The 13,873-nt window shown below is 39.6% G+C and overlaps 1 protein-coding gene across 1 annotated transcript in view; it reads left to right on the forward strand.

The window, feature by feature from the left end:
* Nucleotides 1-5,718: 5,718 nt before the first annotated feature.
* Nucleotides 5,719-13,873, forward strand: part of tnpo3 (transportin 3) — a 23,777-nt gene continuing 15,622 nt past the window's right edge. Inside the window, exons 1-12 of the mRNA XM_008294194.1 lie at nt 5,719-6,262; nt 8,411-8,611; nt 10,529-10,602; nt 10,698-10,854; nt 11,370-11,513; nt 11,613-11,788; nt 11,867-12,005; nt 12,562-12,708; nt 12,813-12,920; nt 12,999-13,090; nt 13,189-13,328; nt 13,675-13,866. Coding sequence (XP_008292416.1) covers nt 6,143-6,262; nt 8,411-8,611; nt 10,529-10,602; nt 10,698-10,854; nt 11,370-11,513; nt 11,613-11,788; nt 11,867-12,005; nt 12,562-12,708; nt 12,813-12,920; nt 12,999-13,090; nt 13,189-13,328; nt 13,675-13,866 — 1,690 coding nt within the window. The 5' untranslated portion in view covers nt 5,719-6,142. The remainder of the gene's footprint in view (nt 6,263-8,410; nt 8,612-10,528; nt 10,603-10,697; nt 10,855-11,369; nt 11,514-11,612; nt 11,789-11,866; nt 12,006-12,561; nt 12,709-12,812; nt 12,921-12,998; nt 13,091-13,188; nt 13,329-13,674; nt 13,867-13,873) is intronic.

Raw genomic sequence — 13,873 nt, forward strand, 5'->3', positions numbered from 1 at the left:
AAAATTAAACAGCGAAACGAGTTGGACTGAATGTTTCAGACAGAAGAAGAACTAAAGACGAGTTCTGAAGATGCCTTTAATGTTTCAGACTTTATTCACTGAACTGAAACGTCCCGTTAGCCCGTTAGCCCGTTAGCCAACACAAAGCACTGACACACCTTCAGCTTCAGGTAAAACTTCAATCAGCACATTAAGACCCTAAAAGACGACGTCTACTGAAACCAACAAACTACCTTCACTCACAGTCGAAGCTATTTTTAATTATTTGATGATTCGTTGCATAAACACAGGTTTTAAGCTGATTACGTCCTCGTTCAGTTGTTCCAACTAGTGTTGAAGGAAACTTTAAGTCTCACCTAATTACCATCATTATGAACACAAAGCAGTTCATCTTGTTTTTACTCCACATTTTGAGAGCATTTGATAGATTTTTTTTTTCTTGTGTTTCAGTTACTGTTTTGGTTAATTTTCCTTCAGTAGTTGGTAAAAAAAAAAAATTAAATCCTACATTTTATGAATATTTTGGGGCAATGTTTCAGACATTTCTAAAATATATTTGTGTGACTGTTTTCCCAGTTTTTCTTATATTTATATTTTTTCTTCTATTTTTAGAACATTTCAGTCATATTTTAGGGGCATTTTTTGATTTTTAGTGTAATCATGTTTTTTTGTTTGGGTTTTTTTTGTGCATATTTTAGTTTTTTTTTTTTTTAACATTGTAGGTATTTTATAGAATTTTTTTCTCATGTTTTATGAAATATTTTTGGTTCATTTTTCTTTTCTATGTGGGAGTTTTTTTTCCCCACATTTTATAAATATTTTTTTAACATTTTTCTTTCATTAGAAAAAATGTTTTAGTATTTTGTAGAAGTTTTTGGAATATTTCTTGCAACTTTTGTAAAAAATATTTTTATTCCTTTTTAACAAAATGTTCTCAAATGTTCATCACATCGAACTAAGTTTGAAAACTTTTCTCTTTTTTTACCTTTAGCGGATTTTTTGTTGTTGTTGTTGTTTTTAAAATATTTTCTATTTATATATATTTAATATGAATTTATAATTTTCAAACATTGTAATATTTTGGGACATTTTCAGGGATATTTTTCAATCTGATCATATTTTTTTTTTTGAACATTTTAAAAAGTTTTTAAGTTGACAAACCTCCAGAAATCAGACGACTGAAACTACTTTTATTTTTGATATTTCTCCGTTTTATGCAGTTCAGCATCGTATTTATGACCAAAATATGATTTACATTTTTCACATTTCATTCATATTTTCATTCATCAGTTCATTATAACATCAGCTTTAAAAAACAGGTTAAGTCGGTTAAATAAATCCTGACATGCAGGTGAAGAAAGTTGAAGTGATCGAACCTGTTTTATGAAGTTTCTTCCTCTAAAATTTATATTTAAATCAACTAATTCAGTCAATTGCAGTCGCGTGCACAAGTGAGCTGCTTTTAATTCTATTATCTGGTGTTTTAATTGAACTACAAACTGTTTTAATTTCCCGTCTCAACAAACGACCTGAAGTTGGACGAATCAGCTTCTCGTCTCCAGTTGAAGGTGTTTTAATTAGTTTTAATTTAAGCTTCAGACTCGGTTCTGATCCAGCTTGTCTGGTTCTAAATGTTTTCATTCTGATTCTGTCCAGTTTTTATCTGATGCTGAAGCTTTTATTAACGTGTTTGTGCTGTTTTTTAACCACCTTTGACTCGTCTTCATGTCACAGTTTGACTCTGGGTAGAACTAAAGCTTTAAATCCTGCAGCTCGGTGATTTAACGACGTCATGAAGGAACTAAATCAGTTTTATCCTGAACTCACTGCCGACACTTCAACAGTCAAGTCAGTGCAAAACACAGATTATTGCTGCGAGTCGACACGTTTAAACTGCAGTGAATCATTTAAATATGAGTTTAAAAACCCAACAAACTGTTTATAAAACAACTTTACATGAATATAATAAAGACTGGGGCCGTTATTTCTTATTATTTTAAACATGAACGAGATTCATTTTCAGCTTAACTGAATGAAATAATAATAAAAAACATAAAGACATTAAAAAAGCTGCTTTTTGTTTTTTAAATTGTTTTATTTTTTATGTTATTTTGCCTCCTAGATTTATTATTTCCATTATTTTAATTATATTCAGGATTTTTATTCAGTCTTATGCTATATTGTTTTATTTATTATTTTATTCTGTTTTTTTATATCTTGTTTGTTATATTTTAATTTTTTTTTATTATATTTAATGTAATATTTTATTTCATAATTTTTTTTAATTTCATTTATTTTTCTGTCATTTTCACACCAGAACAGTGTTTTAATATTAAATCTCTTGATTTGATGTTTGAATCTTTTATTTATCGTTTTATTGCTGCTCTGTTGAACCTGAACTCTTTTTTTAATCATTTTATTTTTCTTCACATTAACATTAAAAATCATTGAACAGAATTTGGGTTTGTTGTGAGATTCTTTGGAGTCAGAACTCGCCGCCGGGCCTGATTGGATAACGCGGTACCGGTCCCTCTGAAGGGCTCAGCGGCAGCAGCAGGTGGCCTTGGAGCGAAATCCACTAAGAACCTTTTGTTTTCGTGTCCGTGGCTTCGTCTAATCCGGATGTTTCAGATTTACCTGAGCGGCTTCATCCTCCTCAATCCCGCAAATCCTCAAAACCCCGACAGAGGAGCAGATTAGAGGCAGAGAGGCGAACTGGTGGCGCTGGTTCCTACTGGGCCGGGCTCGGCTGGAGGCAGAGCTTCTGCTCCTCTGCTCTCAGGACCAACATCTCCTGAGGTTCCTCCTGGAGCTCCGACGGCAGAAGAAGGAAGGTGAAGGAGTGATGGTGACCTCCAGAGCAGGGGCTGTATCATAACCAGGCTGTGAGCTGTGAGGAGCATGGGTATGATACGACCTCAGTTTGGAGGTGAGTCGCTGCAGCCGGACCTCCAGCTTCACGGATTATTCTGGTAAAGACTCGTCAGAGGACCAGAACCCACCAGAGAACTCACCTGAGGAAGCTTCGACCTTCACTGGAGGAACAAAAATGAGAATTTTGCGGATTTTTTCCTGCAAATTAAACAGATTTTTGTCTGAATTTTCAAAACAGACGCAGAAATGGAGATAAAATCTTCTGGTTTGTTCGTTTTAAAGGTGTTTAAACTTAATTAGGCTAAAAAATCTGTCAAAAGTTAAACAGAAATGTTGATATTAGACTCATATAAACTAGCAGCAGATTCTTGACATTTGAACTGTTTTTACAAATATGACTGTGATTATAATCAGGAGCAGCTGTTTAATGGTTTAATGTCACATCACTTAAATATTTAATCTATTCATTTTGTAGCTGAACACTTATTTAGCTTCAAAGATCTAGAAAATATACAAGATTTGTGTGTAAAGTTAAATGTAGAAGCTCGTATTACCTTTGATACGACATAAAACTAACAGCAGGTTCTTGAAATTTGAGAAAAAAAAAATTATTGTTGTAGTTTTGATGAGAAATGTTCGTTTATATCAGCAGTTTTAGAGGCAAACTGGTTTAATTTAGATTTTTATTTAAAGTTACACATAAAAAATACTAAAAAATCTTAAATTAAATGTAGATTTTTGTTGTTTTGACATTTTTTGCTTTTTATATTGAACTAATAATGTGTTTTTATGCCGTTTTCAGACGTTTATTTCTATTACAACTTTACTTATTTGCATTTTCATTGTTTTCAGACGTAAATATTCTCTGAAACTTTTTAAAATCCAACAAAACACACAAAACATGTGAACTCAGGGCTCTGGAGTGTTTCAGTGATGGAAAGGTTCTTTTTTTGTTTTTAAATCAGAGGTTATTTTCTGTTATTCTGGAGACGTTTGTGTTGCCGCGATGTTACTTTATATTTATTTATACATGTGTGTAGATATAAAGTTTTATGTATTTTATTGTGTTTATGTTCCTGCACCAATAAAGACGTGTTTTGTGGTGTGACGTGAATCTTTACGTTGTTTCGCTCAAGTTTGATTCTTTTTCATCATAAAGACGACGAGACGGAAAGAATTCAACACAAACTTAAAAACTAAAATCACCTTTAATCAGGATTCAAACACAGAAGATCGTTTTTATTTTTTATTTATTTAAAGGAGCTGCAGACGTGAGCGACGGACCCGTTCTGGTCCCTGAACCACGGGTTGAGAAACACTGTGATGACTGATGTGATGTGTGTTCAGAGAGAAGCTGCTCACAGGTTTCCTGTGATTTAGTTCGTGTGGCGCCTCCTGGTGGCCAAACGCTGAAGCCTCGTGTTTTATCTGTTTTAATTTGATTCTCTTCAGTTTATTTGAAGAACAGAAAAGTTCTAGGTGACGTTCTGCTGCTGCAGCTGCAGATTAACGAGGATTAAAGATGTTCGTTTACTTCAAAGAACGAATACAGAAAATTAAAAGTATAAAAATATATTTTATAAAAGTCGTGCTTTGGTTCCTGCGACTGATTTATGATCAGATTATAAACAGTTATGAACATTTTCTATTTTTATAACCTTTATTTTATATTTTTATATCATTTTTATACATGTTTTCAGATTTTATATTAGATATTTATATTTTATATATTTTGTAGTTTAAATTATATTTTTAAAATTTTACATTAAATTTGTATATTATGTATTTTAATATCTATATTATATTTTTTATATTTTATATTTTTGTTATTTTACTTTATTTGTTATTTTCCTGTTGCTCATTCCTTGTATGTTGTGTCTGATTCTGATATTTAGGAGTGATTTAATTCACATTTTAATCATATATTTTATATATATTTATATTGAGCCTTTTTACATTTTTATCTGACTTTATTTTTTGGTGAATGTTCAGATTTTCTATATTTTCTGAATATTTTAGAGATTTTTTCTATGATTTTATTTGTGACACATCTTGTCCGTTTTTCTTCAACATTATTTTGATCTTTTCATATTTTCAGGTCATTTCTGGGACTTTTTTTGATTCTATTTGAATCTTTTGCTGGACTTTGTTCTCACATCTTAGACACATCTGCTGAACATCTCTTTGTTTGGTTTTTTCTCTTAAATTTCATTCAAAGTTTTAGGAAATTTTCTTCAATATTTTTGGATAAATTTCTTTTCTCACATATTTTAAGAATATTTTTGGGACATTTGATTCATTTTTAAGATTTTATATTTGCTTTGATTAAATAAATAAAATATGATTCAGGATCATTTCTGTTTTCTGAGCACATTTTAGAAACACTATTTTATTATTATTTCATCCTGGAGCGTCTTATATTTTATTTTCTCATGTTTTAATAAATGTTATTAAATTCTTTTTTCTTTCATATTTTAGATTTTTAGATATTTTTTTCTACATTTCATGTATTTTGGGGGAATGTTTCTGCTGTAACACGGTTATATTTCTTTGGAGCACATTTATATTAAATGTGCTTTTATCTGAGTTGAGTTCTTATTATAAATGTGAGATGATTTGAAAGGAGTTCTGCATCAAACAATGTTGTGTTAAATGTCTTTAATGGACAAATGTGTTCATTAAAACAATTATAATAAATGTATTTTTTAATGAGGGTCTGTGCCTGTTTATAAATACAGTTCTAATAAATGTTGTCTGTTCTTGAATGAACCTTTATTTCTATAAATACAGTTAAACTGAACGCAGGATTTTTTTCTGGAGCCCAAGTTAGAATAGAACCGTTAGAATAAACATACGGGCTGTTTTTGTTTTATAAATGAAGCTGTGAATCTACAAACACATTTATATTCAGTGTGAAGTCTTTTTGAATCGAGTGTTGTGTCTGTAAATAAATACAGTTAAATTAAATTAAATACGTTTTAATTCTATGTCTATAAACACAGTTATATTCAGTGTGTTATTTTCTGAATGGACCTCTGAGTCTATAAATACTAAAAGCGGTGTTTTTTTGAATGGACCTCTGTGGGAACTCTTCCGTCATGACGGAGCGGAACCAAAGTTCCCGTCCGTAGTTCCTATGGGGACAGGGTCGCGGTGGCACACGGGAAGCTTGAGATGGCGGTCGACACTCGGACCGTGTAGGATTGTTTCTGATCCGCCGTGTTGGTGAACTTTCTGCCTTACCTGCTCCCTGCGTCCGCCCCGAGTTATGGAAGGGGGGAAACCGAGCCTGGCGCTGGTCTACCAGGCGGTCCAGGCCCTCTACCACGACCCGGACCCGGCCGGGAAGGAGCGAGCCTCGGTGTGGCTCGGGGAGCTCCAGAGATCGGTAAGAAAATGGGAGAGGCCGGGGGACCGGGCCCGGGGACCGGCGGGCTGCGAGGCGGGGGGTTCCGATGTGGGCTCAACGCGGTCGGTGCGGACCCGGTTCTGTTGTTTTTGCCTGCGCAGAACCGGGCAGGTGAAGTAAAGTGCGCAGTCTCAGAGGAGCAGCAGGTTTCCGTTAGCATCACAGCTAAGCTAACAAAATGAATGAAGCCAGCGGATGAAAACACGGGCTGCTAGCGCCGCGCTAGCCGGCCGTTAGCCCGCCGCCCGGCCGCCCGTTCCGACGAGCCGTTCGGACCGAAACGTGCGTTTTCCTGCGCCGAGTTAAAAACGTCCCGATCCGAGCCGAGCCAGCGGCCCTGCGCTAGCACGTTAGCATGCTAGCGGGGCTAACGCAGCGCGGAGACTCGGTTCGACTTCACGTAACAAGTCGCACGGTTCGGATCAGGTGGTCGCTGCGTGGACGGGTTCGGGCCCGAACCGGAGTCCAGCCGGAAAATGTGGCGTTTTTCTTTTTTTCTTCCACTCGATCGGAGGAAGAGCCGGAACACGGAGGGAATGAGCGGAATGCGGAGGAAAGTTCAGGTGCTCAGGTGTTGGGGAGGGCGTGGCAGGAACCAGGAACTGGTCCGAAACCGATCAGAACCCGAACCTGAAGCCCATCAGAAAGCAGAGCAGTGTTTGAGTTTCAGATAGCAGCAGCAGTAAAGTTCTGGTTTTATTCTAATAAACGTGTAATTATCCAACAGATGAACTTTATTCTGGTTTAAAGTCTCATAAAGAACTTTTAGGAGTTTCACAGCAGAACGAACCTTTCATGGTTTATTTCCTCACATTTTGGGGGCATTTTATAGATTTTTATTGAATTTTTTTGGTTCCTTTTTCTTTAATATTTGGGAGGTTTTTATTCTACATTTTATTCAGATTTTTCTGCTAATTTATTTTTATATTTGTGGGACATTTTATTTATATTTTTAGTCTTGTGTATTTTTGTCACATTTTAGAGACACAACACATTTTTTTTAATTTCTTTTTAAAATTTTATTAATTATTTTCCACATTTGAATAAAAGTTTTAAGACATTTTTATTGATTATTTTTTTTTTTTTGCAATTGAATTTATTATTCGGACGTTTTGTTTGCTTTAAAAATCTATAATATTTGTAATATTTTTAATTCACACGTTTTAGAAACACTTGATATTTTTTAGTGTTTGAGGCATTTTATTGTTTTTATTCTGTTGTTTTATTACATTTTTAGCTTCATTTTTCTTTTGTATTTGGGAGATTTTAATGTTTTAATTTTTTTTCTTACATTTCATGAATGTTCTCGGGACGTTCTTCTGCTGTGCACAGTTTTATATTTTTATATATATTTCTGTAATTTTTCCACACATTTTAGAGACGCTTGTTATATTTTGGACATTTTTATTTATTATTTCTCACATTTGTTTCCTCGTTTTGACACATTATTCAGACTTATTCTTATTGTGAGCTCTGCAGAGTAGGAGAGCAAATATTAAAGCACAGAAGCACAAAACATCATCGAGTCAAACAGTGAAATAAATGAGAAAAAAACACTAAATATGAGTGAATGAAGGGAAAGTAAATTGTAGTCATGTGTTGACTTAAATACTCAGAAACATGAAGTCAATAAATAACGTGTGATGAGTGAATAGAAGTCTGTGTTCAGAGCTCAGCGTTCTCCACGTATGAAGCTCTGCTGGAACCGTTAATCATTAACGGCACAAACACGCAGCCGCATGAAGAACCGTCGACGTTCTCCGGTTTGTGTTCAGGTTTACGCTCACAGCAGCAGCAGAGTTTGATCTGAAGCCTTTTATAGCAGCGTTTAATAAATTAAAGAGTTTGTCAAAAGGCAGCAGAGAAATGCAGGATTTATGAAGATGAACGCGTCGGGAGACCAAAGACACGGAGACGAGTTGAATCAGATCAACGCTGCGTGTTCGAGTCACTCTGAGAGAAACTAGCCTCAGTTCAGGTGTTTAGGAACCAGTCAACAGAACTTTGGAACCGTCCCTCAGTTGGAGGCACGTTCTGATAACTAGCCAGACATGTTCGCTGCGTCCCGATTGGCTGACGCGGCCCCAGGTGAGCCGCCCAGGTGCACTGACTGCTCTGTGTCCGCAGATGTACGCGTGGGAGATCTCCGACCAGCTGCTGCAGCTCAAGCAGGACGTGGAGTCGTGCTACTTCGCTGCTCAGACCATGAAGATGAAGATCCAGACGTCCTTCTACGAGCTTCCTCCAGAGACCCACAATGCACTGCGAGACTCTCTGCTCACCCACATCCAGAACCTCAAAGACCTGTCGCCCATCATCGTCACACAGGTACCGGCGCCGCTGCAGCGCTCCGTGTGTTCTGGTCGTACTTTATCAGTTTATTAATCCACTTTTCCTGCGTTTTATTTGGAAAATCTATTTATATATTTTTTTTCGCTACATTTTTAGAGCATTTGATTTTTTATTTCCTTGTATTTTAGTTTATCTTTAACATTTGACCAATTTTATTTTTTTTTCTACATTTTCTGAATATTTTTGGGGCAATTTTTTAATATTTGTGTGACTTCTTTATCAGTGTTTTTTTTTTTTTACACTTTTATGAATATTTTAATGCTGTTTCTGGGACATTTTTCAATATTCGGTATATTTTTTTGCATATTTTCGAAGCTTTTTTTTTTCCTTTTATAGATTTTTTTCTCATGTTTTATTAAATATTTTCGTTCATTTTTCTTTTCCATCTGGGCGTTTCTTTTCCTACATTTTATAAATATTTTTGGGACATTTTTCTTTCATCTTTAAAATATTTGTGGGTCATTTATTCAGTATTTTGTAGATGTTTATAAAAAGTTTTGGGACATTTCGTTCATATTTTTTTCTCACATTTTAGAGGCAGTCGATGCCTCCGGGGCTGTTAACAGTTTTATTTTCATCACATTTAACTAAGTTTGAAAACTTTTTGAATATTTTCTGTACATATATTACATTTATAATATTTTTCTGAAATTGTAAAAACACGTTTGGGCATTTTCAGGAATATTTTTCATATTTTTGTCACATTTTAAAATCACTACGAACATTTTTATTGATTTTTTATATTTTTTCTTGTGTTTTATGAAATCTTTTGGTTCTTTTTTTCATATTAGGTTTAGTGAATATTCTTGATCATAAACGTGAGTCCAGTCTCTGAGCCTCTGACAGTTGCGACGTCAGGTGATGTTTTTCTGTCAGGTGTCATCGCTGCTCGGCCAATCACAGCCGCCCCTGAGAACACCTGAACTCGCCTGAAAGCAGAAGCAGAGAAAAGCTGCAGCGTCGCGTTAACTTTAGTTCCTGCAGTGAAAACCTTTAGATTCACAACAAACAGTGTTCAGATAAAAACACACGACTCGACTCAGATGTTCATAGAACCGAGTAACTGAACCAAGCTTTCTACACGCCACCCTGTCAACCTGTTTGTCATCTTTTTTGTGTTAATTTTGTTCCTCTTTGAAACTGTTTGTGTGTCTTTTTGTTAACTTTCCTTGTTTTTCTGGTCATTTAATATCACTCTGTGGTCATTTCATGTGTTTTTGTGTGAAGTTTGTTTCCTGTTGAAGTCATTTCTTTCCCTTTTGAAATCACTTCAAGTCTCTTTTTGCACCTGTTTGTGTCTTTATGTGGTAATTGTGCACCTCTGACATTGTTTTGTGTCTCTTTGTGGTCAGTTTGTGTCGTTTCGTGGTCATTTTGTGTGTTTTTGTGATCATATTGTGTTGTTTTGTGGTCATTTTTCACCTCTATGATCACTTTGTGTGTCTTTGTGTTGCATCTCTCTGCAGCTGTTTGTCTCTCTGGGATCATTTCGTGTCTTTTTGCGTCCCTTTGTTGTCGTTTCTGTCCCCTTTGAAATCCGTTTGTTGTGTGTCTTTGCGGTCTGAGTCATGCGACTGTTGTCATGTGACGAGCTCGTGTCCCGGTCCGACTGGTTGCTGGAGTCGGTGTGGACACACAAACACTCGTGTTCAGCTTCACTGTTGGACAGAAGCGATGACTTTGTGTGTTTGTCTGAAGCCAAACTCGTTTCCTGCCGTTCGTCTCGTATGAATTCTGTCAGTGTTTTGTTTCTGAAAGTCGTTTGTTGTTGCATCAGCGGCTGGTTTCTACCAAACCGAGGTGGAAATCAGTTTCAACAGTTTCACCAGCAGCAGCAGCAGGAAGTTGTTGTTTCGTCAGACGTGTGACTAAACCTGTGGTCTTGTGTCCCAGCTGGCTCTGGCCATCGCTGATCTCGCCCTGCAGATGGCCTCCTGGAAGGGATGCGTTCACACGCTCATAGAAAAGTAAGAACCCGCACAATCAGCTGAACCTTGTCGCACCGCGAGGCTCCGCCCCCTGACTCACCTATCGTCTGTTTGGCTCCGCCCCCCTCTCTCAGGTACAACAACGACATCAGCTCCATGCCCTTCCTCATAGAGATCCTCACCGTGCTGCCGGAGGAGGTCCACAGCCGGTCTCTACGGATCGGAGCCAACCGCCGGACGGAGATCATCGAGGATCTGGCGTTTTACTCCAGCACGGTGGTCACGCTGCTGGTCAGAACCTCCTCCTCAGTTTGACCCACTCACACTGACAGCTCAGTACCAGCTGATGTGATCCACAGTCAGGCCTGATGAAGGCTTCGTTACGTTAAATCAGGTTTAACAAGATGGAGCCTTTAAAGCAGCCTGAGCTGCTGCTGGTAGTCAGGCAGCAACGAGACGGCTGAAAGTGTAGAAAATAATCAGACTAAAGGCAAAGTCAGACTGATGACAGGATAACGAGGTTTACAGTAAAAGGTTCCGATAAAATGTTTGTTACCCGACTAGTTAACGAACTAAACTGTGTCGTCAGCGTGTGGAGGGAAGTTTGCTGTGTTGGTTTGTGTTCATGATCGATCCATTATCGGTTCAGATTATCGACCAGAACTTCAAACTGTCCTTCATGATGTCCGTCACTGATTCTGTCGTCAGAAGCACCAGAGACGAACCTGACATCCAGCTCAGACGTGTTGGACATTAAATGTGTTGTAACGACGTTAGAATGACGTCTGTTGATCTTCTGCTTCCAGACGACGTGTGTGGAGAAGACGGGTAACGATGAGAAGATGCTCATCAAGGTGTTTCGGTGTTTGGGCAGCTGGTTCAACCTGGGAGTCCTGGACAGCAACTTCATGGCCAGTAACCAGCTGCTCATGGTCCTCTTCCAAGTCCTGGTGAGGCGCTAGCGTTAGCTTTAACTGTAGCTGCTCGTCGCTCTGCAGCCGAACCCTGAACTGGGGAGGTGATTTGCTCATGTCGGCTTGTCTCCACAGCAGAGGGACGAGACCTCGACCAACCTGCACGAGGCGGCGTCGGACTGCGTGTGCTCGGCGCTCTACGCCATAGAGAACGTGGACACCAACATGGCGTTGGCGCTGCAGCTGTTCCAGGGCGTGCTGACGCTGGAGACGGCCTACCACATGGCCGTGGCCCGAGAAGACCTGGACAAGTGAGGACGCCACCTCCTGTTTGTGTCGTCGTCATGTTGTCGTTGTCGGTTGCACTCACGCCGGGTTTCTGTCCCCAGAGTGCTGAACTACTGCCGGATCTTCACCGAGCTCTGCGAGACCTTCCTGGAGACGACGGTCAGGACTCCGGGCCAGGGGATGGGAGACCTGAGGACACTGGAGCTGCTGCTGATCTGTGCAGGACACCCGCAGTACGAGGTACGAAAATAACCGCAGCGCCCCGCGAACAAAAATAACCGCCTGGGCTCAGAAAGGACGCGACTCCTTAAACGTCCAACTGTGGTTCTGAGCTGCTGAACGGGTTCCACATAAACAGACGAGTACGACGTGTTTCCTGCATAACTGACTTGATTAAACGGAGCCAGAACCACGAAAAGCTGCTGTTTACTGAGAGTTTATAGACTTACATCTGCCCAAAGCTCTAGTTCTGTAAAAGCTGCTTCGATGTCCAACCATCAGTTAAATTATCTTCAGTTCCTTCATGCTGCTCACAGGAGAACGCTTCATTTTAAGAATAAATAATAAAGAAATAAAACTATTCAGGAATCTCACTTTGGTTCTGATGGTCTCGTAGTGCTTAAGGTCATTTTAGTGTTTTGTTTTTTTGACATCTTGGTTTCAGAAAACAAGTAAACAGCAAATACAGATGAGTGGATGTACCCAGACTGTACGGTTCTAGTGTTTTAATCGACTTTAATCAGACACGTGCAGAACGACTCGGTAGAACTCTGACCCTCTCGTGTCCGTGGTCCAGGTCGTGGAGATTTCCTTCAACTTCTGGTATCGTCTCGGAGAGCATCTGTACAAAATCAACAACGCGGCGCTCCACAACATCTTCAGACCGTACATCCAGAGACTGCTGCACTGTTTGGCCCGACACTGTCAGCTCGACCCGGACCACGTAAGAACAGAACCGCCTCTGACTCCCACGTGGAGTCTTAAATTTCTGCCGCTTGTGCTAAACGTCTTCCTGATATTCAGCCTGAGGTTCTTGTCGCCCCACAGGAGGGAATCCCAGAGGACACCGACGACTTCGGGGAGTTCAGGATGAGGGTCTCGGACCTCGTTAAGGACGTCATATTTCTTGTTGGGTCCATGGAGTGTTTCTCTCAGGTAGCTCTGCTCTCTGGTCCACTAACTGGTTACTCGTTCCTCGGCAGTGTTTTCATTTCATTTCCTGTTTGTTCTCAGTTGTATTCTACGTTAAAAGAAGGAAACCCGCCGTGGGAAGTGACGGAGGCCGTCCTCTTCATCATGGCCGCCATCGCCAAAAGTGTCGACCCGTGAGTTTCTGAAGAGTCGCCGGCATGTGGGAAACCTCCAGACGTGAGGATATCGAACGCTAACCATCCTGATGTGATGCTCTGTGTGTCGTTTTCAGAGAGAACAACCCGACGCTGTCAGAGGTGCTGCAGCAGGTGGTTCTGCTGCCGGAAACCGTCCACATGGCGGTCCGGTACACGAGCATCGAGCTGGTCGGAGAGATGAGCGAAGTCGTGGACAGAAACCCAAGATTCCTGGGTGAGGAGATAAAAACACCACCAAGAGGCTTCAGTCAGATTGTTGTAGTCTGACGGGTCGACCGTTGTCGTGTCCTCAGACAGGTCTTCTGGTTCGAGGCCATTTTGCTTAATAATACACACCTGAAGTTATATAGTTATATCCTCTGCCGACACCTTTGTGACGGTCGCTGTAAGCTAAGGATCAGGTTCATGCAAACACTGCTGAGTTCGTAAAAGCCGTAATCTGTGAGATCAGATCAGGACACTCCAGTGAAGCACTCTGAGCTTCCTGTATCTCACCCTGTCACCATGACTTCCTTCTCGACTGCGTGAAGGTAAACCCTGTGTCCCGTTGTCTCTTTCAGACCCGGTGCTCAACTACCTGATGAAAGGCCTGCGAGAGAAACCTCTGGCGTCGGCGGCAGCGAAGGCAATCCACAACATCTGCTCGGTGTGCAGGGATCACATGGCTCAGCACTTCCAGGGTCTGCTGGACATCGCTCGCTCACTCGACTCCTTCGCCTTGTCGACAGAGGCTGCCGTGGGACTGCTGAAAGGTACCTG

This window comes from Stegastes partitus, unplaced genomic scaffold (genome assembly GCF_000690725.1).
Source record: "Stegastes partitus isolate 25-593 unplaced genomic scaffold, Stegastes_partitus-1.0.2 Scaffold946, whole genome shotgun sequence".
NCBI lineage: Eukaryota > Metazoa > Chordata > Actinopteri > Pomacentridae > Stegastes > Stegastes partitus.